We start from the raw sequence: 26,396 nt of genomic DNA on the forward strand, positions 1-26,396 counted from the left end.
CACTCCTAAATTCGGCTAAATGGAAACATGTATATCTAGGAATAAAGGATGCAGGCCGTACTCACGGGATGGAAGTAGGAGGGTTCTGGCTGCAAAAAAAAAAAAAAAAAGAGAGATTTGTAGTCACAGATAATTAGCTGAACAGGAGCTCCCAGTGTGATGCTGGGGCCAAAGGAGCTGCAGCCACTCTGGGATGGGTAAAGAGAGGAGCACTGAGTAGGCACAGAGAGGCTGCTTTCTCTCTCTGACACTGGTGCGGCTGCTGCTGAGATCCTGCGTCCTGTTTCACAATTCAGGGAGGATGTTGATAAACTGTAGGAGGGTCAGAGAGGAGCCTTAACATTTTGCTCCTTAAGTCTGGCACTAACAGGCATGTTTTCTAAACCTTTAAGATTACAAAAACTGCCTGATAGCGATAAACTCAAAAGGCAAAATCTAGGTAGCTTAATAACGAGACCGTGAAGGGTGACTTGGTCAGTCTCTAGGTACCTGGATAGGACTCACACGTTTAATAATGGGCTCTGCAATAGAGCAGAGAAAGGAGCATGAGCCAGTGTCTGGAAGTTGAAACTGGACAAGCTCAGACTGACAATGAGGTGTAAATTCTTACCAGGGAGACTAACGAATCTAGTTCCTGCTAAGGTGCTTGCCTGCGCAGCCACGCACAAAAACTTCTTCCCCACCTACCTCTGGCGAGCCATGCCACAGAACTCACGCGGCAGGTGCCTGCTCTGGCAGTCAGGGCCGGCTGAAACGGCATGGTGAGGGAACCACTGGGGCTGGGGGCCTGCTCCAGTCGCTGGGGCTGCCAAAGCCTGTTCTGGCGGCTGGGGCCGGGAACGGGATGTGCTGCATGGTGAGGGGAGGGGGTGCTCCAACAGTTGGGAACATGTGTGTTAATAAATTGGGTGCCGCGGTGGCACATCCAAACCAGCATGCGTGACCTCAATATTGGTGCACAAGTATCCAAAACTCACTCTACTCATGGCTGGAAAATCTTAGAGGGAACACTGGTAAGGAAGCATTGGAACAATCAACTAAGGGTCATGGTGGACTCGCAGATGCCTTCTGTGTGAGCTGACTCCGTGGGAAATCTGTTGTTGTTTTCTTTGAGGTCCTACAGAGGGGGCTCAGGATGCCTATTCAAATCTGATTGCTGGCCTGTAGGTCTCTGAAGGTTGTTACCCTGTGAAACTGACGCTGCTCCCTTCGGGAGTGGCTGTTTCTGACCCCTTCCTAGGTACTCCTGTTTGCATTTGCTGGAGCTCCCTTCCATGGTCTGTCCCGAGGAAGGATAGCTTCCAGCAGGGTCAGGGAACCTTGGCTTGGTCAGGGGCCACTGACCAAAGAGGAATCATTCGGGGGGCACACACTGGTGGGAAGCAAGCGGTGGGAGGAGGTGCCGAGCCAGGGAGGCCTGTAGCTGGGTTAGAGCAGCAGCACCGGCTCACCCTGCTGGGGCAGAAGGGAAGCCTCAGCCTTGCAGCCCGGATCAAAGGTAGCTGGGGGCCAGCTCTGGCCCATGGGCTGTAAGCTCCCCACTCTGGTTTAGGGGTTGCTTCAACAGTCAGAGACCTGGGTTCAGTTCCTTTTCCTGTGAAAAATCCAGTCCTAAGAAGCTTGCCAGGAGCACTGGGGTGGAGCGGGGTACTCAGCGCAGGCCCCCGAGTCCCAGCCTTGTATTCTAACCACAGGGCCATCTTCCTCCGCATAGGCAACTAGTGCCAATCTGAATGAATTACTGGCGTTCATAGAATCATAGAACCACAGAGCTGGAAGAGACCTCAGAAAGTCATCAAGTCCAGCCCCCTGCTCTAGGCAGGACCAATCCCAACTGAATCAAGCCAGCCATGGTTTTGTCAAGCCGAGACTTAACCACCTCTAGAGCTGGAGACTCCACTACTTCCCTAGGTAACACATTCCAGTGCTTCACCACCCTCCCAGGGAAATAGTTTTTCCTAATATCCAACCTGGATCTCTCCCACCGCAACTTAAGACCATTGCTCCTTGTTCTGCCATCTGTCACCACTGAGAACAGCCTCTCTCCATCCTCTTTGGAACCTCCCTTCAGGAAGTTGAAGGCTGCTATCAAATCCCCCCTCACTCTTCGCTTCTGCAGACTAAACAAACCCAAATCCCTCAGCCTCTCCTCATAGGTCATATGCTCCAGCCCCCTAATCATTTTGGTTGCCCTCTGCTGGACCCTCTCCAATGCGTCCACATCCTTTTTGTAGGGGGGGCCCAGAATTAGACACAATACTCCAGATGCGGCCTCACCAAAGCCGAATAAAGGGGAATAATGACATCTCTGGATCTGCTGGCAATGCTCCTCTTAATGCAACCTAATATGCCATTCGCCTTCCTGGCTACAAGGGCACACTGTTGACTCATATCCAGCTTCTTATCCACCGTAACCCCCAGGTCCTTTTCTGTAGAACTACTACTTAACTGGTTGGTCCCCAGCTTGTAACTATGCTTGGGATTCTTCCATCCCGAGTGCAGGACTCTGCACTTGTCCTTGTTGAACCTCATCAGATTTCTTGTGGCCCAATCCTCCAATTTGTCTAAGTCACTCTGGACCCTATCTCTGTCCTCAAGTGTATCTACCTCTCCCTCAGCTTAGTGTCATCCGCAAACTTGCCGAGGGTGCGATCCATCCCCTCATCCAGGTCATTAATAAAGATATTGAACAAAACCGGTCCTAGAACCGAACCTTGGGGCACTCCGCCAGAAACCGACTGCCATCCTGACATCGAGCCATTGATCACTACCCGCTGGGCCCGGCCTTCTAGCCATCTTTCTATCCATCTTACCGTCCATTTATCCAATCCACATTCCCTTAACTTGGTCAGACCAGGGAGACGCGGAGCAAAGCCTCGGAGGCCGCCCGCAGCGAGACAGCCGTGGCGCGCCTGGGCTGTCCTGCTCCGGGTGTCCTCCGTGCCTTTGCTCCCCGTCTCCCTGGTCTGCTGGGGGGAGGGGGTGCAGCTAGTGCCCCCTCCCCCCCAGCAGACCAGGCTTTTCTGCCCACGACGCCTGGGGTAGAGCAGCTGGGGCGCTGCTGGGTTGGTCCCGCAGCGTCGCTCCTCGGCGCTACCGGACCAACCCGGCAGCACCCCAGCTGCTCTGCCCCAGGCGTCTTGATTCAGCCACTGCTGGTCAGTTTCAGCAGTGGCTGAATCAGGACGCCTGGGGCAGAGCAGCTGGGGTGCTGCTGGGTTGCTCCAGTAGCGCCGAGGAGCGGCTCTACTGGAGCAACCCAGCAGCCTAGCTGCTCTGCCCCAGGCGTCCCCAAGTCAGCCGCTGCTGAAACTGACCAGCGGCTGACTACAGGAAGCCCGAGGCAGAGTTGCTCTGCCCCCAGATTCCTGGAATCAGCAGCTGATCAGTTTCAGCAGCAGCTGACTTGGGGACGCCTGGGGTTCTTAAGTTGAATCTGTATGTAAGTCAGAACTGGCATCCAGATTCAGCCGCTGTTGAAACTGATCAGTTTCAGCAGCGGCTGAATCTGGACGACAGTTCCGATTTACATACAGATTCAACTTAAGAACAAACCTACAGTCCCTATCTTGTACCGTAACGCCGGGGGACTGCCTGTCACTAGCAAAGCTCTTGATCTTGCCAATTAACAGTTCTTCACTGTTATCTCTCTCTCTCTCTCTCTCTCTCTCTCTCTCTCTCTCTCACACACACACACACACACACACACACACACACACACCAGTCTTTTATTCCAGTGATGATGGAGAGTCATGGAAAACACGTTGATTTTTTGTCTCCTTTAAACTTGGTCTTTGAGGATCTCTTCACTTCGGGTATGTCAAAACTACATGCCTCTGCCAACAGAGGCATGTAAATTAGACTACCTGACATAGTCAATGAAGTGAGGATTTAAATATCCCCAGCTTCATTAAAATAAAAATGGCCACCGTGCTGTGTCGACTCAGCTGATCGTCGGCACAGAGCGGCAGGCAAGACGCGGATCAGTCCACAGGGAACGCCTTTGTCGACTGCTCCCTTATGCCTCGTGAAACGAGGTTTACAGGAGCAGTCGAAAAAGGCGTTCCCTGTCGACCGATCCATGTCTTGACTGCCGCGCTGTGCCGACGATCAGCTGAGCCGGCACAGTGCGGCGGCCATTTTTATTTTAATGAAGCAAAGGGATATTTAAATTCCCGCTTCTTTGACTATGTCAGGTAGTCTAATTTACATGCCTCTGTTGGCAGAGACATGTAGTCTAGACATACCCTTAAAGTCCGGCCTCATGTTCTCAAATCTTTACCAAAAGCTTGTCCTTGTGTTGCTTTTGGAGGCATGTTTTAATTGTAAGAATCAATTGTTCCCCACCAGAGTACATCATTGAATGATTTGATCTGGCCTAAATATATCCTAGATTTTATAGAGTTCATTCTTTTCTCATCTCACACCCCTTTGACAATCCGAAAGCACTTCTCAACTGAAATATTGAACTTCTTGTGTTCTTACATGGGACCTGTGCAACTGCAAATGCGCTATCTCATACTGTGTCCGTCACCATGGCATCTGGTACCTTACATGACACAGACCAATATTTTTAAAAGCAGGCGCTGACTTTGGCCTTGATGTGACAGGAACTTTAGACACGTGCTTAATATCTGGAACACGATAATTAGAGAATTGGTCTGAAATCAGGTAATTCAGTAAAGGCAAGTGCAAAATACTTCACTTCAGAAGTATGTGTGTGTGTGTGGGAGGGAGGGGGTATCAAATGTACCAGTGTAAAATAAGGAATAACCAGTTAGGGTGTTGCACTACTGAAAAGCACCTGGGTGTTACAGTGGATCATAAACTGAGTCAGAGTCAGTGTGTTGCTGTTGTGACAAGGGCTAATACCATTCTGAGGTGTATTAACAGAAATGTCGTATGTAAGACACAGGAGGCAACTGTCCCATTCTGCTTGGTACTGGTGAGGCCTCAGCTGAGGAACAGAATCCGGTTCTGGGCACTGCAATTTAGAAAAGATGTGGCTAACTTGGAGCAAATCAAGAAGGGAGCAACAGAAATGATCCAGGGTTTAGTCATCCTGCCCTAGGAGGAAAGGGTTAAGAACCTGGGCACGTTTATTCTTGAGAAAAGAAGACTGAGGGGGAGACTCGATACATTTTTTCAGATACCTTAAGGGCTGTTATCAGGAAGCTGGGGATCACAAGTTCTCCATGTCCGCTGGAGGCAGGACAAGAAGAAATGGGTGCAATCTACAGCATGGGAGATTTAAGGGAGAGATTGGAACAAACTTTCTAACTCAGGGGAGTGAAGCCTGGAACAGGCTTCCAAAGGAGGTTGTGGGGTCCTCACCACTGGACAAGACCAGGCTGGACCAGGGATATTGGACTCAATGACTCCTGAGGTCTCTTGCAGCCCTAGGACTCAATGATTCTATGGTACTTGGCCCTGCCTCAGCGCAGGGTCCGGGGCTAGATAACCCCTTCCAGCCCGACACGTCTGTGATGCTGTGGGCGTGTCTGGCATTGCAGAATTCAGGAGCTTTCAGTGCCTCAAACTATGTCTACACAGCAGTTTTTTTCAGAAAAATGTCAGTTTTTCCAAAAAAACTTCACTTACATCCACACTTAAATCGCATTCTTTCGAAAAAAAATCAAAAGAACAGAGGGGTTTTTCCGACATTGGCAAACCTCATTTTACGAGGAAGAAGCCTTTTTCCGAAAGAGCTCTTTCGGAAAAAGGCATGTGTGTACAGGGAAGAGGGAGTTCTTTCAGAAGAAGAGGAAAGAAGAAAAAGCACAGGTGCCCTGGTGGCCAGTCCGTCCATAGTAATCACAGCTTAAATGCGAGACAGGAGAGAGTGTCCATTCAGTGTCCATCTGCTTTTTTGATGTGCTTTTGCTGTGTGCTCTTTTGGAAGTTTTTTTGGAAAATCTCTTCTGGAAAAGCTTCTTCCGAAGGAAGCCCGCAGTCTAGACATAGCCTCAGTCTCTGAGTTGCCACTGACTGGATTTTATGTCTTTGCTGAAGGTCCTTGTGGATTCTCCAGTGCTGGCTGTGTATTGATTTGGTTTTTTAAAACCAAGATTAGGCAGTTTTCTGAAAGATACAAATCAGTGACTTTCTCAGATGCTAGGTCCTAACACCCACCCCCGCCGCTTTTAACACTCCACATGCACCATTGGGCGGGCGGGTTTTTTCCCCCAGAGCTCTGAAAAGGGAGATTTGCAAAATCTCTCAACAGCTCCTAGTACAGTGGTGGGCAGCCTACGGCCCGTTGCCACATTCCGCTGGTTTCTGTCCATGTAGGTTTTTTCCTACCGGTATCACTGAAGTGACACACATGTACAGCCAGGGCCCATGATGTGAGGTGCACGCTGATTGCACACAGCAGTGACCGTGAGAGCCGGGCACTGCCTCTGCAGCCAATCACAGCGCTGCCACGGTTCCGTCAGCACCCCCTGCACATTGCCTATAAGAACCGGGCACTCCCTCTGCAGCCAATCACAGCGCTGCCTATAAGAGCCGGGCACTCCCTCTGCAGCCAATCACAGCGCTGCCACGGTTCCATCAGCACCCCCTGCACATTGCCTATAAGAGCCGGGCACTCCCTCTGCAGCCAATCACAGCGCTGCCACGGTTCCGTCAGCACCCCCTGCAAATTCAAGTGCAGTGAGCAAACCCTATTTCAGGAGACTGTCTTGGTGACAGCAATCTTGTGGCCCAGTGAGACGGAGGGACACTCAGAAGGCCCACGCACTTGCCTAGGTTGCCCATCGCTGTCCTACGAGGAGGCTCACAACTGGGTTTTCATCAGTGCTCAGGACCTGGCATCCAGAGCTGCTTGGAAAAACCAGGTGGGGTGCTGCACGTTGGACATCCAGCAGCGGAAATATGCCAAACCTTTTCGGGGCATGTGGCTGCAACTGACTGAAATGGGAATTTTGAAAAATAAATGTCAACCACTTCCAGCTATTTTTAAGTCCATTTGTGTTAGTGACACTAGCCATTTTTGGTGGGTTTTTTACTCAAAGATCCAGCTCCTGGTGTCCCAAGATTAGCTGAGAATTCAGCTTCCTTTCTGGGGGGAGTGTTGGCGGGGATACTGTGGCCCGACTCTGTGTCACGTTCCCTGTCACAGTGCCAAGGCCTCCCTGCAGGATCTCTCCCTCCCCAGGGTGGGAGCTAGGCCAGGCCCTGTCACCCACCCCAACCAGGCTCCAAGGCCTTGTGGTGGGCACACAGCCTGGCTGAGAGGCACTTGGCAGCTCCTGTATCTGCAGGCCAGGCAGGGATGGGTGGAGTCCTGTGGATGAGGGGGAGGGACCAATCAGGGGTGCAGAGACTTAATTAAACAGCCAATTAAAAGGCCTGAGGCTCAAACCACTACTACAGTAGCAGCAATTCGGAGTCCTGGGCCCTTTTTAATCGCTGCCCCCCTCCCTTTGGCCCAGCTTGGCCCTTGGCCTGCTGGGTGACCTGGAGCAAGTCGGTTCCCCTCTGTGCCTTGGTTTCCCCATTTGTAAAGTGGGGATCATGATTCTGCCTCGCTTTGCAAAACGCTTTGAGATCTGCTGATGAAAATCTCTATAGAAGAGCTAGGAAGTAATATACCCTGCGTCTATGATCACACGACAGCTGTTGTGCCTCTTGGAATATGCTGGCATAGATAAAACAGTTTTCGTCTTTAGACAAAGCATGCGCCATCTCCTCATTTTAGGGCCCAACTTGGGATTTTTAATGCTGGGGTTGGTGATGCTGTGTGTTTTAAATCCCTTCCCGACAGTCCCACTCAGTTGGGGCAGTTTTATCAGGGCAACGCTACACTACAAAGCTAAGGCCACGTCTCTACTTGCTGGATGATTGAAGCGCCAGCAATCGATCCTCCAGGGTTTGATTTAGTGGGTCTAGTAAAGACCAACTAAATTGAATGCTGAGGGTGCCCCGTTGGCACTGGTTCTCCTTGCTGTTGCGGGGAGTAAGGGAAATTGACAGGAACATTTCTCCCATTGACCTTAGCTGTGGGGCTGTCCCAGAAAATTGGTGCAAGGTATTTCGACTCCAGCAACACAATTCCCGCACCTGGAGATGAGTATCTTGCTTCGATTTTTCTCTGCCAGTGTAGACCTGGCCTTAGTCGACCTCAGTTACATTGATATACAGACGCTGCAGGTATTAAATCACTTTTGCACATCCACACTATGTTCCTTGTGGTGTAGGGTGACCAGGTGTCCCGCTTTTGAAGGGACAGTCCCATACTGAGGCTCTGCTGCAGATGTTCTGCCATTTTCTGTCTGCCACCCTCCCCCCATCAATACTGGCGGGTGCTATATTTAGTCGGATCCCTGCTTGCCAGCAGCCCGCCCCTAAGCTGTGAGTGGGGGTATCCAGGGCCGATGATGGGGGTGGACGCACAAGGCTGGTGGCAGGGCAAAGCTGCAGCATGTGGGGCCACACAGTGCTGGCATCTCTGCCCCTCGGGTAAGGTCTGGGCAGGCAGGGGCTGCAATTTCTGGTCTGTTCACACCTTGACCCTGGAGGCTCCACAGCAGCCCTTAGGGCAGAGGCTTAGCCACCCTCTTTCTCCTACCCCCCATCTCAGGTCCTGCCCCTCAGGGGGCATAGGGCTGCTCTGCCCCTGAGGTGCCCTACCCTGCTGAGCCACCTCTCTGAGCGGGTTCGCTGAAGCCCCTGCAGCCAGGTTCCCTGGGCCCTGGTGCACAAGGCATCCTTCAGGCTTGGCCCCTTCCTGCCCAGGCTGTAGCCAGGGGGTGACTCTGGGTTACGTCGGTGGCCAGCAGCAGCCTGGAGCTGTTGGCTGCCTTTAGGCACTGTGCAGGCAGGAAGGGATAAGCTGCTTCCAGCCTCTGGGGAGTGTGTGTGGGAGGAGCGGGATGAGGTCTGCAAAGACACAGCCCAGGTCATCCCTCTCCCTGTGGCTGGGTGCTGCTGGGGGTGGGGGGCTGTGATCCTACATGCCTCCCCCCCCCCCCCCCGTGTGTTGCCTTGAGAAAACATGGAACCCTCTTGGGGGCCCAGCCAGGCCCAGAGGGCCAAGAGTGCCTGGCAGGGTGGGTTGGGTCGGTCAGTCACCCCCTTTGCGTGAAAGAGCTGGGCGGGAGCGTGTGTGTGTCACCCCTTCCCGTGTGAACCCAAGAGCTTAAACATAAGATGGAAAAACAAAGACTCTCTCCTCAGCGTTTCTTTTTGACGGGGGCTCGGTCCGCTCGAGGCTGATTTGAACATTTGTTCTGCATAGTTCTGATTGATTGCCCTGGACCTCGCTTGACGATGAGTCATTTTACCAGGTGTCCTGTATTCAGCATCGGGAAATACGGTCACCCCATAGTGTTGGGAGCGTGCGCCCTCACCAGGGCATTCAAACCAAGTGACCTGCCAGTGCGGGCCATTATGGGATAACTCCTGAAAGCCAGCGGCTGTCGACGTCAGCAATGCAGTATCTACGCTGACACATCGATCTTGCCTCTTGCCAAGGCAGAGTTAAGCCAGCGGAAGGGGGTGCAATGTTTTGGGGAGAGGCAGTACAAGGCAGCTTACATCCACCTATCTCTGGCGTGCAGACCAAGCTTCAGCCTAGCTATGCTGTGTGGGTGTGGGTCTGTTGTAGTGCTCGGGGTTTCGCAGCTGTGCCGCTGGGACTGGAGTTGCTGAAAAGGGAATAAAAGCTTCAGAGGAGCAGCCAAGTTAGCCTGTAACTGGAAAAACTTTAAAAAAACAATGAATAGTCTAGCGGCACCTTAAAGACTAACAAAACATGTAGATGGCACAGGGCCGGCCTGAGCCATTCGAGCACCCCGGGCCCCAGGAGCACAGCCCCACCCCCGGGCGCCTAGCGCATGTGCGGCAACCCTGCGCGGTGCCCCCTACAATGGGGCGCCCCCGGCGGTAGCCCGGTCAGCCCGTGGCTTGGGCCGGCTCTGAGATGACATCATGAGCTTTCATGGGTACAATCCACTTCTTCATATGACTCAAAAACAGCTGATGGACACATGTTTCTGTTTCTACTGGAAAGTTAAAGGGACAAACCCTGCTCTTATGAACATGGTGACAGATTGTCAAAGGTCCTTAGACATCTCAAGGCACAGATAGACACCTGGTGGGGTTTTCAGAAGTGTCCATGGGAGTTAGGTGCTCAGGTGCTTTTGACAATTATAGTGGAGGCTTAATACAGTCAACCTTTCCGGATGACTGTATCTCTTTCAAGAGTCTGTTTGTCTTACCTATCCCCAAGTTTCACCTCATTTAAAAACTACGGGCTTACAAAATCAGACATAAAAACAGAACTGTCACAGCATACTGTTACTGACAGATTGCTGGCTTTCTCATTTGCAGTATATAAAATACTTTGATTGGAATATAAATAGTTTCCTTACGCTCCAGTGGATAGTATACAGAGCAGTATAAAGGAGAGTAGCAAAATACACACCCTGGAGTTCAGAAAAACGGACTTTGACTCCCTCAGAGAATTGATGGGCAGGATTCCCTGGGATGCTTACATGAAGGGGAAAGGAGTCCAGGAGAGCTGGCAGTATTTTAAAGATGCCTTATTAAAGGCACAGGAAGAAACCATCTCGATGTGCAGCAAGAAAATGGTAGGTGACCAGATTAGCTTACCGGGGAAATCCTTGGTGAGCTTAAACACAAAAAGGAAGCTGACAAGAAGTGGAAACTTGGACTGATGACTAGGGAGGAGTATAAATATATTGCTTGAGAATGCAGAGGAGTTATCAGGAAGGTGAAAGCGCAACTGGAATTGCAGCTAGCAAGGGATGTGAAGGATAACAAGAAAGGTTTCTACAGGCATGTTAGTAATAATGGGGTGATCAGAGAGGGTGTAGGGCCTTTACCGGATGAGGGAGGTAACCTAATGACAGATGATGTGGGAAAAGCTGAAGTATTCAATACTTTTTTTGCCTCTGTCTTCACGGACAAGGTCAGCTCCCAGACAAATGCACTAGGCAACGCAGTATGGGAAGGAGGTGGGCAGCCCTTGCTGGGGAAAGAATAAGTTAGGAACTATTTAGAAAAGCTAAAAATACACAAATCCATGGGCCTGGATTTAATGCATCCGAGGGTACTGAGGGAGTTGGCAAATGTCATTGCGGAGCCTTTGGCCATTATCTTTGAAAACTCATGGAGATCAGGAGAAATCCCGGATGATTGGAAAAAGGCAAATGTAGTGCCCATCTTTTAAAAAGGGAAGAAAGACAATCCAGGGAACTACAGACCTGAGTCAGCCTTACCTCTGTTCCCTGAAAAATCATGGAGGGGATCCTCAGGGAATCCATTTTGAAGCACTTGGAAGAGGGGAAAGTGATCAGGAATAGTCAACATGGGTTCACGAAGGGCAAGTCGTGCTTGAAGAATCTGATTAGCTTTTATGATAAGGTTACGGGCTCTGCGGATATGGGGAAGTCAGTGGATGTGATATACCTTGACTTTAGCAAAGCTTTTGATATGGTCTCCCACAATATTCTTGCCAGCAAGTTAAGGGAGTATGGATTGAATAAATGGACTGTAAGGTGGATAGAAAGCTGGCTAGTCTGTCGGGCCCAATGTGTAGTGATCAACGGCTTCATGTCAGGTTGGCGGTCGGTTTCTAGCAGAGTGCCCCAAGGATCTGTTCTAGGACCGGTTTTGTTCAACATCTTTGTTAATGACCTGGATGAGGGGATGGATTGCACCATCAGCAAGTTTGCAGATGACACTAAGCTAGGGGGAGAGGTCGATACGCTGGAGGGCAGGGATAGGGTCCAGAGTGACCTGGACAGATTAGAAGATTGGGCCAAAAGAAATCTGATGAGGTTCAACAAAGAGAAATGCAGAGTCCTGTACCTGGGATAGAAGAATCCCAAGCATTGCTACAGGCTGGGGACTGACTGGCTAAGTAGTGGTTCTGCAGAAAAGGACCTGGGGGTTACAGTGGATGAGAAGCTGGATATGAGTCAACAGTGTGCCCTTGTAGCCAAGAAGGCTAATGGCATATTAGGGGGCATTAGGAGGAGCATTGCCTGCAGATCCAGAGAAGTGATTATTCCCCTTTATTCGGCTCTGGTGAGGCCACATCTGGAGTATTGTGTCCAGTTCTGGGCCCCTCACTACAGAAAGGATGTGGACACATTGGAGAGGGTCCAGCAGAGGGGGACCAAAATGATTAGAGGGCTGGAGCATATGACCTATGAGGAGAGACTGAGGGATTTGGATTTGTTTAGTCTGCAGAAGAGAAGAGTGAGGGGGGATTTGAGAGCAGCCTTCAACTTCCTGAAGGGAGGTTCCAAAGAGGATGGAGAGAGGCTGTTCACAGTGGTGACAAATGTCAGAACAAGGAGCAATGGTCTCAAGTTACAGTGGAAGAGGTCTAGGTTGGATATTAGGAAAAACTATTTCCCTAGGAGGGTGGGGAAGCCCTGGGATGGGTTACCTAGGGTGGTGGTGGAATCTCCATCTTTAGAGATTTTTAAGTCTCGGCTTGACAAAGCCCTGGCTGGGTTGATTGAGTTGGGATTGGTCCTGCCTTGGGCAGGGGGCTGGACTTGATGACCTCCTGTGGTCTCTTCCAGCTCTAACGTTCTATGATTCTATAAACAAATCAATCAATGTATGAAATTTTAGTTTGCACTGACTCGCAGTTGCTTTTTATGGAGCCTGTTGTGAACATAGGCAAAAATTTAGATGAGTTGATGAAGACCTCTGCCTACCCCAGGGGTACATGTACCATAGGCTCAGGACCACTGGACTAAAAGTGCCTATGGTTATGTAGGGTGGATTGTTTTAAATCACCAAGTGGAGCACTGCAATTTAAAGCCTTGATTATAGTCATCTTATTCATTCATACTTTAGGTATTTTCTAAACAAAGGGGCATTCTTTATCCCTGATAGCACCATTAAAACGTGTTGATTTACAATGAAATTGCTTTTACATTAGCATTGGTACATCTTTTTGCTACCTTGGAGGGTATGTTATATCTATATAACTTTATTTAAGCAATTTATATAGCTTAGTCTTTTCAAATTCTGATTAATTGTACAGTTCTAGTATGTTGGAAAATGGTGAATGATACTGCTTATTTGCTAGATAATTAACTTTTTGCTTATGATTTATCCCGCACATTAGAATGGTAACTGGAATTAAATTGAACACACGCAATCACATATAAAATTTAATTAAACAACCCCTTAACACAGTGCTACATATTGTATTATTTATGAAGCTCCACCTCAAAAGTTAGATGTTTTTACCTTGATTCTTTCTTTATGTTGATTCTTTCTTTAATTCAATAATTTTGATAGAGGCTTATGGATTCAACATATTTCTTTTTTTATTTAAATGCTTTAAGAGATTATACATTTAGACAAAACAAATGTTGCATTCAACTCAGATTTCACTTCAAACAAGCTTGCTTTTAAGAAAAAGACCCTTGAAATTGAAAATCCAATTATTTTTATTCCCCCCCCCCCCCCGCCCCCAAAAAAAGCTTTTTTTTTAAACCTATACTCGAGATTTGCTGGGTATAAACTTAGCTGGGTTTATTGTCTCAGCACAAAGTAGAACAATAGGAAAAGAAGTATGTTCATTTTAAACAGAAAGGGTATGTCTACACTACAAAGTTAATTCGAACTAACAGACGTTAGTTCGAAGTAACTTTCATAGGCGCTACACTAGCGCTCCGCTAGTTCGAACTTAATTCGAACTAGCGGAGCGCTTAGTTCGAACTAGGTAAACCTCATTCTACGAGGACTAAGCCTAGTTCGAACTTACTAGTTCGAATTAAGGGCTGTGTAGCCCCTTAATTTGAACTAGTGGGAGGCTAGCCCTCCCCAGCTTTCCCTGGTGGCCACTCTGGCCAACACCAGGAAAACTCTACTGCCCCCCTCCCGGCCCCGGACTCCTTAAAGGGGCACGGGCTGGCTATGATGCCCGTGCCAGGTGCAAGCCTGCCAGCACACAGCTAGCAGACCCTGCACCTGGCACGGCTCGAGCCAGCCACCCGCTGCCTCCCAGCCCTCCGCCTCTTCCCGGGACCAGGCTGGCGGCTCCTGGGAGCCTGCCCAGGACCGCAAGAGGTGGGCGCCCGCCTGGTCTAGTGCAGACATCGTGGACCTCATCCATGACCTCTGCACTAGGCACAGGAAAGTGGCCGTCTAGGGCAAGAGAGCTGCCAGCCTGGCCACCCAGGAGCAGGTTTGCATGAAAATCAGGGTGGTCCACTGAGACCCCCGACCCTGAGCCCTGAGCTTACAATGGCCGTCCTGGGTCAGACCAAAGGTCCATCTAGCCCAGTAGCCTGTCTGCCGACAGCGGCCAACACTAGGGACCCTGAAGGGGATGGACGGAGGACAATGACCAAGCCATTTGTCTCGTGCCATCCCTCTCCAGCCTTCCACAAACAGAGGCCAGGGACACCATTCCTACCCCCTGGCTAATACCACTCCATGGACCCAACCTCCATGACTTGATCTAACTTCTCTTTAAACTCTGTTCTAGTTCTAGCCTTCACAGCCTCCTGCAGCAAGGAGTTCCACAGGTTGACTCTTTGCTTTGTGAAGAAGAACTTTCTGTTACTAGTTTGGAGCCTGCTACCCATTCCTTTCCTTTGGTGTCCTCTAGTCCTTCTATTATGGAAACTAATGAAGAACTTTTCTGTATGCACCCTCTCCACACCACTCTTGCTTTTATAGACCTCTATCATATCCCCCCTCCGTCTCCTCTTCTCTAAGCTGAAAAGTCCCAGTCTCTTTAGCCTCTCTTCATATGGGACCTATTTCAAACCCCTCATCATTGTAGTTGCCCTCCCCTCCCCCACCCTCTCTCTTCCCCTCTCCCACCTCCTTTTCCCAGTCTCCCCGAGTTTTGTTCAATAAAGAGAGTTTCTATTTTTGAACATACGTGTCCTTTATTTTGTACATCAGGAAGGGGGGCTAGGGAGGGGTAAGTGGAAGGAGGAGAGGGAGGAATGGGGTATGAGCCCCCAATGGGGAGGACTGGGGTGGCTCTGCGGGCTCCGCGGAGTGGAAACTCTCCTGCAGCTCCCCGATTGACCCCTCTCCCCAGATGGCAGCCTGCAGCAAGTGCAGCCGGTCTGATGTCCGAGTGCTGTGATGTGCTGAGTGTGGGCACTCAGGGCACTCCAAGCCAGGACTGCTTTGCAAGCGGGGAACCCCTGAGAACTGTCTGTCCAGGGTGGGGGTCAAGACCCTTTAAGCACAGCCCTCGGCTAGCCTGAGACAGCAGCTCCATGCTCTAAGTCCTCCTCTGATGCCCTGCCGGCACTGCTTCTGGCCAGCCTTAACCCCAGTTCAGGGTCCACTCTGTGTGGACAAGCTAGTTCGAATTAGCAAAACGCTAATTTGAACTAGTTTTTAAGTCTGGATGCGCTAATTCGAATTAGCTTAGTTCGAATTAACTAATTCGAACTAAGTTAGTTCGAATTAGCACTGTAGTGTAGACATACCCAAAGTGAGCTTCAAAGATTTGCATTTCAGATAATAGTATTTATAGTCTCATCTTTACAAGTTACAAAACTCTTTACCCCTCCCTGCCCCAAAATCCACCCCACCAGTTTGTAACAGTTCCATAACTTGGTTTAGTTCTGCACTTTGCATATTTCTGCTTTGGATACTAAGAGTTGAGGGTTGAGGTAGATTCCAAACTGCACTGGGACACTGGGCTCGTGTGTCTTGGCTTTTACGGGCTTCTTATTTTCAATGCCAAAACTGGCCTCAGCTTTGCAGATTGTGGGAGATACTCACATGGGTGAACAGAACTGTGGGAGGAGCATAGTTCGTAACTTCACCCAGCGTGCCCATTAATGTGGCATGTACTACACCTAACACATGTCACATGTATTGTTCTCTGTATTGCTGTTAATGTTTGCGAATGCTTTCTAGTGGGAGCTAGCAAACTTTGACTCAAAGGTTTTGGTGACTCTATTTTCCACAAGACAATTCAAAATAACTTTTGTCAAAATGTCCACCTTCCCCTCCCCCCCCCTCCCCCCCCCCGTCTCTGGGTTGAAACTTTTCAATATGTAGAAATTTTTGAACCACCCCTCCATCCCAAATAAAATATTGGAATTTTCTTTGGGACAGACGTACCCTTGTCCAGACAGCTGAGTCTACATCCTGTTCCCTAGCGCAGACCAGCCAGGTGTGTGTTTGTGGAACAGGGGTTTTGGGGAGGGCGAGCTCAGCAGTCAAAGCACCTGGGAATTTAGGGAGGTGAGTTCTCTGCCCTACTGGCCGCGTTGTTTTTTCTGTGCTGACGTGTTCTAGCTGCTTTCAGAGACTGGGACGCAGGCCGGCCTGATGCTGAGCAGAGAGGAGATGCATGTTGTAGATCCACACAGGGATTAGGGTCTGGGCTTGCAGTCAGCCCTGGTTGGAAGGAGCTCCTCTTAAACATTTGCACTGTCCTCCTTGCCATCCTTCCTTCACACCCTGCTGTGCCAGGATCTGCAGCCCCATCTTTGGCTGATTGTTTCCTTGTGCCGGGCTCCAGCTGCCAGTTCCTGTCTTATACTTAGACTGGGAGCTCTCTGGGGCAGGGCCCATCATCTTATTTGCTGTTTGTACAGTACTTGGCACAGTGGGGGCCTGGTTCGTGGCTGGGGTTTCCAGGTGCACCCATAAGATGTTTCTGTTCCTATTATGTGTATTACGGTAATGCCTAGACACCCCAGGATGGACCAGGATCCTGTGGGGCTAGGTGCTGTACACCCCCAGGTGCTACCGTAACACACCCAATAGCAATAAAAGTGTACAGCACCTAGCACCATAGGCTCCTGCTCTATCACAGGGGCACCTGGGTGCTACCATAATACTTCTAATAGCAACAATGTGCAGTGCCTAGAACCATGGGGTCCTGGTCCATCCTGGGGTGCCTAGGCACTGGAAGCTGGGTACATAATTCCATTGGTCTGCTTGATTCAGTCAGCAAGTTGGGAGGAGAACCCAGGAATCCTAACTCCCTGTTTCTGGCTTCAATCATGGGACAGTATGGCTGGTTCCCTTATCCCCCTTAACTGGGCAAACTGGGTCATGACCTCCTACATATGGCTTTCTGATGGTCAGGGTTTATTCAAGCCCTCTTCCTGCAGTTGTGTAATCTCATCACGCCCCCATTGCTCACGCTGGATTTTTTTCCCCTCTCTCTCACAGCAGGAAATCGGAGCCGATCTTCTCCCGTGCCCCTGCTGGGTACCCCAAAGAAGGCCCCTATCGCCCTATTTATATCATCCCGGACCAGATGGAGCCGCGCATCTTTGCCACCGAGGTAACGAAGACACATGGTGCGCTTGCGACCTCCCCTCCCCCCTGCTCATTCCTCACCACCCCTGCCGCTCACTGACCCAGCCAGCCCTGCAAACCTATATGCATCCACAGCGCACGCTCCCGCTGCCCCAGCCCCACCCTGCGCCGCGGGCCCGCTCCTCAGGGAAGGTGGGGTGGCATGCATGCCCCGAGGTGCATGAAGCTAAGACGAATGGGAGGTGATTGCAGGGGGTTGCTGAGGCAGCTTGAGGGCAGCTGCGTTGCATGCTGGCAGCAGCGTCCCCTGCGGGTGGCCGAGTATAAGCTCATCGCTTTCCTTTCCAGGTGTTTTTCGGGCAGAACGCAAAGCTGGCTGCTCGTACTGAATCCCATGGGTCGGGTTGGGATGGCCTGGAGCCGCTGCAGCAGCAGAGCTGTGGTACCTGGCCGGGGTCGTTATATCTCCCTGATGCCCCCGGGGGCACTGTGGGGAGCAAGCACTCACCTGGAGCAGGTGCAGTACTGGTGTTGTGGGAGCTGGGGCGTTTTATCCCCCTGAATGCAGTGACATGGAATGTGCATTCACCTGGAGCAGGTGCCATACTGGAGCTATGGGATCTGGGCTGGTATATCCTTGTGTTGCCTGCAGGGGGCACTGTGGGGAATGTGCATTCACTTGGAGCAGGTGCCATACTGGAGCTATGGGATCTGGGCTGGTATATCCTTGTATTGCCTGCAGGGGGCACTGTGGGGAATGTGCATTCACCTGGAGCAGGTGACATACTGGAGCTATGGGATCTGGGCTGGTATATCCTTGTGTTGCCTGCAGGGGGCACTGTGGGGAATGTGCATTCACCTGGAGCAGGTGCCATACTGGAGCTATGGGATCTGGGCTGGTATATCCTTGTATTGCCTGCAGGGGGCACTGTGGGGAATGTGCATTCACCTGGAGCAGGTGCCATACTGGAGCTATGGGATCTGGGCTGGTATATCCTTGTATTGCCTGCAGGGGGCACTGTAGGGCATGAGCATTCACCTGGAGCAGGTGCCATACTGGAGCTATGGGATCTGGGCTGGTATATCCTTGTATTGCTTGCAGGGGGCACTGTAGGGCATGAGCATTCACCTGGAGCAGGTGCCATACTGGAGCTATGGGATCTGGGCTGGTATATCCTTGTGTTGCCTGCAGGGGACACTGTAGGGAATGAGCATTCACCTGGAGCAGACGTGGTATAGGGTCTATGGTAGCTGGGGGCCTTATATCCTCATATTGCCCCCAGGGCTACGTTGGGAGTGTGAACTTGTCAGCACCAGTGTCGCCGTATGTAGTGCTGCTAACCTCCCGTTCAGGGCATGGAGCCCTGGGGAGGGGCCGGCATCTGCAGGAGTCTGATTTCACCCCGAGTCTGCGTGTCCTGCTCTGCACAGGCAGGTTTCTGCCCTTATTGCACTAACAGCTTCCGTCTCCCCCAACCCCCTACTCCCCCCGTGTCGCTCTCATCGCTTGGTGTCTGCGCTGCTCTGTTACCCTCCTCCCATGACAAATGCTGGGCTTGCGTGATCCAGACAGCCAGTGTACCCCCTTATAACACTCCCATGTGTGTACGGAGGGGGAGGGGAGCGGGAAGAGCCAACACGACTGTGCAGCCTCTGACCTCAGTGTTACAATGGGGGATGCTACGCAAGGCAATGGAAGGGAGGGCTGGCAGGGGTGCTGATTGGGACTCAGGAACAGTGTATTCCCTGGTGGCTGAGTGGCCCTGGCATCACAGCAGTGGGCGAGGGGTGCACATGTGGGGGCTACGCCGGGGAGGGGCGTGGGAGTTGCACTCAACTCAGGCTAGGTCTACACTACAGCTTTTTCCGATTTCTTTTCGGAAGAGGCTTTTCCGAAATTTGGCCCGTCTACACTGGGCCCAGTTTCGGAAAATGCCCCTCTTTCGGAAGAGCCCTTCATCCTCATGGAACGAGGGAAAGAGCGCGTTTGTACTCCCGCAAAAAAAAGCAGAAGAGCAAACGCATTCCCTGGATGCGGCAGAGTTTTTCCGGTATCCCAAAACCCCCACAGTGTAGACATACCTTCACTGAGCCCTGGCTCTGTTCTTTGCACACAGAAACCCCCCCGGCGCCATGCTGCCATCCACTCCCGCTAGGGTTAGCTGGTGGTATCTTGTGCCTGGGCGCTGGCCCGAGGGTTGTCTGGAATTGGTTCAGGAAGACCCGAATTTGTAAAGAGCCCTCAGAGCTGTGACCCTTCCTGGTGTCCCCAGGGCTATGTGGCACCCTACTACCACCTCCCCTTAGCGTGAGGGTGCTTCTTCTGACATGATGGGGGGCGCTGGCTGCTCCCTGTTGCTCTGGATCAGGTGAGGGACAGGCAGGTGTCTACCCCCGGCCTTCCTCTGAGAGCCCCAGCCTCTGACTCAATGGCTCTGCAGAATTCACAGATCTGCGGCTCGCAGAGAACTAGCGCTCCCCGCGTTCCAGTTCCACCTCAGATCTCCGCATTGCTCCTCGCCCTCCGCTATTTGCAGCAGTCAATGGCGGTGCCATGTTGGCCGCGGGATATTAGAGACAAGCTGGGGACGGGGACGTCTCTTATGGGACCAGCGCCTGCTGGAGAAAGAGACAAGCCCTGAGCAGTGTGTAGTCACATCCAGTGTCGGTTTACTTAGCCAAGCACCCAGTGCAAGTAGGGCGGAAGTATTGGAAACAACTGGCTGTGTGTACGATAAAACCACAACCCGCCTTTGAGAGCCGTGGCTGAGCTGACCCGCTGCGGGCTTATCGAATAGCTACACCGCTTCTCCGGGCGGGATTGGCCCCCGTCCCTTTTTAATGGAACTCGACAGAACAAAACTGCTTCAATGTCTTCATGTAGACGTACCTCTCCCTCTAGGTGCTGACGCTGGGAGTGGGAAGGGGCAGGGGCTTGGGCGGGGCCAGGGCAGATGTGGAGCAGGAAGAGGCTGTGTGGGGGCTTGGGTGGAGGGGGCTGTCAAGCGCCCCCTGGCTAGAAGGAAAGTTGGCACCTAAGCCTCTCATGCTGGTTAGGACAACCACTGCATTGAGCCTCTTGGCAGAGACCTCCCTTCGCTATCTCGTGTTGTCATCAGAGCCAGAGAGTTCCTGCACCCCTCGTGCCATCTGCTGGTTGGCATCAAGCACCACTGGAATCCTGAACCTCTGGGCTCACTCGCTGGGCAGGCTCGGGGGATACAGGAGCCTGCGCCAGGCTGGGCGGGGTTGTGGTAGGTGCAGCAGCATTGCTGCGGGAGCTGGGCTGTAATAACAATGCCCCTAGGAGGAGGCTGTAAAGGAGTAACCTGCACCAGTTATTAGCTTTCTCCCCACCCCCGTCTGGCCTGCTGGGGTGGATGGGGCATAGCTGGAGGTGTCCTCATTGGAGTGTGGAGGCTGTGTGGAAAAAGCTCTACCCCTCCCCCCCCAACTTGAGTAAACAATTTGGGCTCAGCAGGGACTGGTCCTGCTGGTACCATCTGGGCCAGTGCTGCCAGGGGCTCAGCTGCCTGGTGGGTGGGAGCCCAAAGGGGGCTTTGCTTAGTGTCTCTGTGCCCCCTTCCCCAGCACGTTGGCTGGCTCTCTCCATCAGCCTCTCCTCCACTCAAATCCAGCTGCGGTCTGGGTTGCCCAGGCTGGGAACTGGAAAGGAGCCCAGGGTGCTGGAGCCAAAATGACCATCGGGGAGCAGCACTCAGTGATGAGTGGGGAGTGAGCCAGACCCTAATTCCTTTGTTAAAGTCAGTCCAGGCTGCTTGCTGCCGGGAGAGCTCGAACAGCCCGCCCCCAGGAGCCCGGGAAAATCAGGGAGCATGGAGGGAAGAGGTCTGGTTCGGAGAGAGTTACACCTGCTTTACCAAATCAATGTGTCAGGGTGAATCTGGCTTCCCATGCAGCTGCTGTCAGTGGCTCAGGATTGGGCCCTGAACGAGGTCAGAATCGGTCTGGGTCCCACTCCCACCAGTCCCTCTGTAAGGCTGCCCTGCGTGACTCAGGAGCAGGACAACAACCTTGGTGCAAGCCCACACTGGTTGCGATGCGATCTGTAGGCCTCACCATCCCAGGGTTACTCCTCGGGTGCTATCACGGCCTTGCCATGGAGTCGCACGGTCCCCTTGAGCACGCCAACCTCACTCGCCACCCCGGCGCAGCTGCCTGAGCGAAGGGAACCCAACAATATTAAGGTCACGCCCAGTCCCCAAGGACCAGTCGCCTACCCATGTCAATTGCACTTTAGATCTTGCCCGTTTACTGCAGGATACCCAGAGGCTCTACATAGGAAAAGGCAATGGGAGAGTTAAAGCAGGTGACCAACACAGAAGTGAGTTCCAAGCTTAAATTTTAAAAAGTAATAGATTCATAGATTCATAGACTTTAAGGTCAGAAGGGACCATTATGATCCCAGTCTGACTCCCTGCACAGTGCAGGCCACAGAATCTCACCCACCCCTCATAAGCCTTCCTGAAAGTCTAAATCCTGAACACGTTCTTATCGCCTGACATCTGTTTTAATGATACTAACACGTAGGTGAGCCAGTCTTGTCCCAGCCGTGTATCTGTTCAGTGCAGACACGGGGCCCTGGCACGAACTCTCCCATTGGATCTTTTCCTACCGGATGATTAAGCTGTAGCTGACAGGCTGCAGTTTTCATATGGCTCACTGCATGAAACTCCCATTGCTAGGGATGTTCGATATCGGGGAATTGAATAGTCTGTAACTGCATGAAAACTTTGCTGTTACACGACTATTTGATAGTCCCCGGGGATGGGGCTGGCAGCCAGTGCGCTCCCAACGAGCCCCCTGCCATCTCATGCTGCCGCCTCTGTATCAGAGGGTGCAGTGCGAGGTGACAGGAGGGGAGCCAGTTTAAAAACCAGCTCCCTTTGCATACTAGCTGCCTGTTGCCTGATACAGAGGCAGCAGCGTGGGGTGGCAGGAGCCCCTGTCCGTGGGGTCCAAGTTCCCTATAGATAGAGGCAACAAGGGGGGGGGGGAATGTGGGTAGATTATTGGTAATTGGTTAATTGTCTAGATTACTTATTGGTTAATTGTCTAGATGACTACTCCTTGACATCCCTGCCTGCAGCTTCTTGAAAACCATAGGCATAAGATTTTCTGGAGAAAACCGACTCTGCTGAAATAGTGCTTTGGGCAGTAACTGTTCTCAGCATTTCTATTAGAGCTGCTGGCAGAATCCAGCACAACCAGTCCATATGTTTCCTTCCATTCTAGGAAGGTCTGGGGTAGAGGCCTCGTAATATCGACAGCCCCTTTGGCAAACACCTCTGTAGCGCGTTTTGGCTCCATCTCCCTGTCTTGGTCTGTCGGTCTCAAGTGAACTTGCTGTTTCTGCCCAGCTACCCTGCTTTTACCCTGCTTTTCACCCCATGCCTGGCAGCGCCCCCTGCTGTCCACAGCCAAGGCAGAGCCAGACTGTTCTCAGCAGGGGATTGTGATATGAACCAGCTAGATATGACTACAGTGTTGTTACCAATTAAAACAGCAGTGGGGAGTAGATTCCTAATGCCCACACAATATCTCCTGCAACAGCCTTGCCTTCGAAGTACACCTTGGCCAGAGGTACAATCCTGGGGCATCTAGCCAAAGCTAAATGCTCACCAGGAAACCGGTTTCCTCTCTCAGAAAAACTTCTGTGACCAAAAATCTCAGAGGGGTAATCATGCTAATCTGTAACCTAAAAAAAAGGCTTAAAAAACAAGTGGTCCTATAGCTCTTTAGAGACTAACCAAAATATAGACAGTGTCATGTCATCAGGAGTGAGTTGTGCCCACGAAAGCTCATCACACGGTCTATATTTTTTGTTAGTCTCTAAGGGAATGTCTACACTAGTCCCTAGTTCGAACTAGGGAGGCTAATGTCAGCATTCGAAGTTGCAAATCAAGGCCAGGATTTAAATATCCTGCGCTTGATTTGCATCTTCCTGGCTGGTCGCCATTTTTGAAATTTACAAATCCAGACTAACTGCCCGCATCTACACATGGCAGGGACCTGGTAGTTTGAAATAAGCCCTAGTTCGAACTACCTGTTAAACCTCATTCCAGGAGGAATAATGAGTAGTTCGAACTAGGGCTTTATTTCGAACTACTGGGTCCCTGTCGCGTGTAGATGCGGGCAGTTAGTCTGGACTTGTAAATTTCAAAAATGGCGACCGTCCGGGAAGATGCAAATCAAGCGCGGGATATTTAAATCCTGGGCTTCATTTGCAACTTCGAATGCCGACATTAGCCTCCCTAGTTCGAACTAGGGGCTAGTGTAGATAGACCCTAAGGTGCTACAGGACCAGTCATTTTTTAAGCTTGATAAAAGTGGCTTGGGCCGGTGTCCCTTTGCCCCTTACAACATACGCCATTTCCCTTAGCGTTCACAATAGAACCTTCATTCCTCTCTCAAGGCTCAGTCCTGATCCAGTTTCCTCCTGCCCTTCTGCTGCCTGTGGGGCGCTGGTAGTGGCATTCAATAGAGCCAGGCATGGAGGGATGGGTTAAGATTGGTTTAGGCTGCTGCGAGTCCCATGATGATGGCAGAATATCGGCCTTCCATTTTGGCAGGGGGATTTAAACCAGTGACGGGCAACCTAGGCTAGTGAATGGGCCACATGAGCAGCCTCCTTCATGTCACTGGGCCACAAGATTGTCAGAACCCAGGCGCTCTCCTGGGATCAGGTCGCTTTGCTCACTGCGCTGGCGTAGCTAGAATGTGCGGGGGTGCTGATGGGACCGTGGCTGCGCTGTGATTGGCTGCAGCGGGCACGCCCGGCTCTCACAGTCAGCGCTGTGTGCAGTCTGCACACACCTCACGTCCGGGGCCCTGCCTTTATGTGTGTGTGTCACTTTAGAAACACCGGTAGGAAAAAAACTAGGTGGGCAGAAACCAGCAGTATCAGGAAACCCTGCACGTGACAACAGTGAATAAAACATTTTGTGGGCCACACATAGACCCCCATTGGCCCCCCCTGCTTTTCACCCTGGATTCCCTTGGGGGTTTTATGTCATAAAAGTTTGGGCTGGGTTAGTTTTATTTCCAGTCCTCTCTCTTAGCTTGGGGGCACGGACGGTCTTCCCTTCCCTCTGGAATTTGCCCCCCACGCCAATGGACCCTTGATTCAACATATTCAGCAGTGATTTCTCCAGCCTCTAAAACTGTAGGTGGTTTGTTGTCATGGATGGCTGCCTTCACCTCCTCTGTAACTACCTCTAATAATTGCTCCTGGGCCATCAGATCAAGCAATTTTCCATGATCACCCTCAGTGCCCAGTCCCTTACCCATGTTCTTACAACTATACAATTCTACACATGCCACTTGTTGAACATTCGGAGGGTTCTGCGCTTCGAGCAGCGGGCCTTGGACTAATCTAAAACCTTTTCAGTCCATTTACATTAAGTTTCTTATACTCCTCAGTATCCTCTTCCCCCACAGAGGTGACGGCGTGGGGGTGTGGACCCTGGGCTCATGTGTCTCCCCCAATTTTTGTTGGGGTTTGCCAGCTAGGCCCTCTCCCTGGGTGCCACCTGCAAGCTATGCCCATGAAGAGAGCAAAGATTGGGGAGCGGGAGGGAGGGTGTGTGTGCCAGAGGAGAGGTGAGTGATGCTGTTTGGGGGGACATCTTTAAATTGTGACCCCCGTCAGGTACCATTCATCTCTGCTCCTCCACCTCATTGTCTGGCTTTCCCCATCAATCTAGTGAAGAGGCAGGCGCCTGTGTATCCGCTGGAACACTGTGCAAACCGCAGTGTCTCTGGCACGTGGACAGGAGCTTTTCTGTCCAGTGAGTGTCTGTGTAAATGGGCCAGACTTTTCCCACTATCCTGTATTGTGGGGTTGGACTCGCAGGCTGGGGAAGTTCCCTTTACTGCTCAAGTTAATTGTGTGAGCTGCCACCCGTGTCCTCTCGCTGACTTTGACTGCGCCTTTGGTGGGCCCACTCCAATGCTGCCTCAGTTTCCCGGCTCCACATTTCCCCCCTAGGTTCCTGGTGCTTGTGGGCTCCCAGGTGCTGCACTCGGGCCAGTTCCACTGTGGTGCTCTCCTTTTTGGGCTCTGCCACCTCTCCTTCCCTGGCACCTGATCAAACCGTACGAGCAGAGGTCTCCGCCCCTGACCTGGGGGGCTCTCTTTAGGGGACCTTCCCCTCCTCACCCTCACCCGATTGGGCTTCACCCATCGTGTTAATTCTTTCACGCTTGTGTCCAGTTTAAAGTGTGCTGACACTGGGGTCAGGCGCTGTCCATTGATCTGAGCTGGAGCCCTGTGAATCCCGCCACACCTGTGCCAGGCTCAGGCTGTCCTGTCCTGGCTCTGGAGTGTGATTCCACCCTCTGGGCAGCTTGCTGGGAGCTGGGTTTCACCCCAAACTGGCTGCAAGTTCTGTACCTAGATTTGTTATCATGTGTGAAGTCCACAGGCCCTATCATGGGCTGGATAGGGAGTCACAGACAGTCCCCCTGAGTCCAATCTCTCGCCACACACGTGCCCCTACCTGTGCGATAGATGGTCCCTAACACTGAGAATCCCAGCAATAGTCAAGTTACTTCTAATCCCAAACGATCCACCACTTACTCCAGGAAAATTGATTTAGATCTCGCACCAAAGACAATGCTCATCACTAGTCCTATAATAAACTACAAATTGAACCTCTCTAGTCCGGATTTTAATTTCCACTTATCATGGGTGTGGCCGAGTTTCCCATAGTCTCATCTGTCAGTTCACAAGGCCCTGGCCAAATACGATTATGGATTCGCTTCAACACAGAGTTGATTAGGGACAGTTGCTTTTATTAATCTCACTACGTCGCTACTATTACAGGGTTAATACTGCCAAATGGTTACACAGCTACTGCAAAGTGACACATCAATAAGCGCAGGCAGAGCAATGCATAAATGAGTAACGGGCACTTAGAAATGCTTACATCCCTTCAGTCTGTGGGGAGTCTGTTCCTCTCACCTCGCACCAGGGCCGCAGTGGACGTGGCTCCATCTGGGGCAATCCAGGGCACCCTCCGAGGTCTAGGTCCCTGGTGAGACTCACCAGGGCATGGGATTCCCCACACTAGTTATAGCACAGCTGTTTACCAGATATGCGCATATTGGCTCAATGCCATTCC

General features: G+C 51.5%; 1 protein-coding gene across 3 annotated transcripts in view; it reads left to right on the forward strand.

Moving 5' to 3' along the window:
- The window catches only part of DLL3 (delta like canonical Notch ligand 3), a 329,262-nt gene that overhangs the window by 140,990 nt on the left and 161,876 nt on the right, over window positions 1-26,396 (forward strand). For all 3 annotated transcript variants that reach the window (XM_075915298.1, XM_075915296.1, XM_075915297.1), the window contains exon 8: window positions 17,161-17,275. In XM_075915298.1, the coding sequence (XP_075771413.1) occupies window positions 17,161-17,275 (115 nt within the window). The remainder of the gene's footprint in view (window positions 1-17,160; window positions 17,276-26,396) is intronic.

This window comes from Pelodiscus sinensis, unplaced genomic scaffold, assembly GCF_049634645.1.
Source record: "Pelodiscus sinensis isolate JC-2024 unplaced genomic scaffold, ASM4963464v1 ctg34, whole genome shotgun sequence".
Lineage (NCBI taxonomy): Eukaryota > Metazoa > Chordata > Testudines > Trionychidae > Pelodiscus > Pelodiscus sinensis.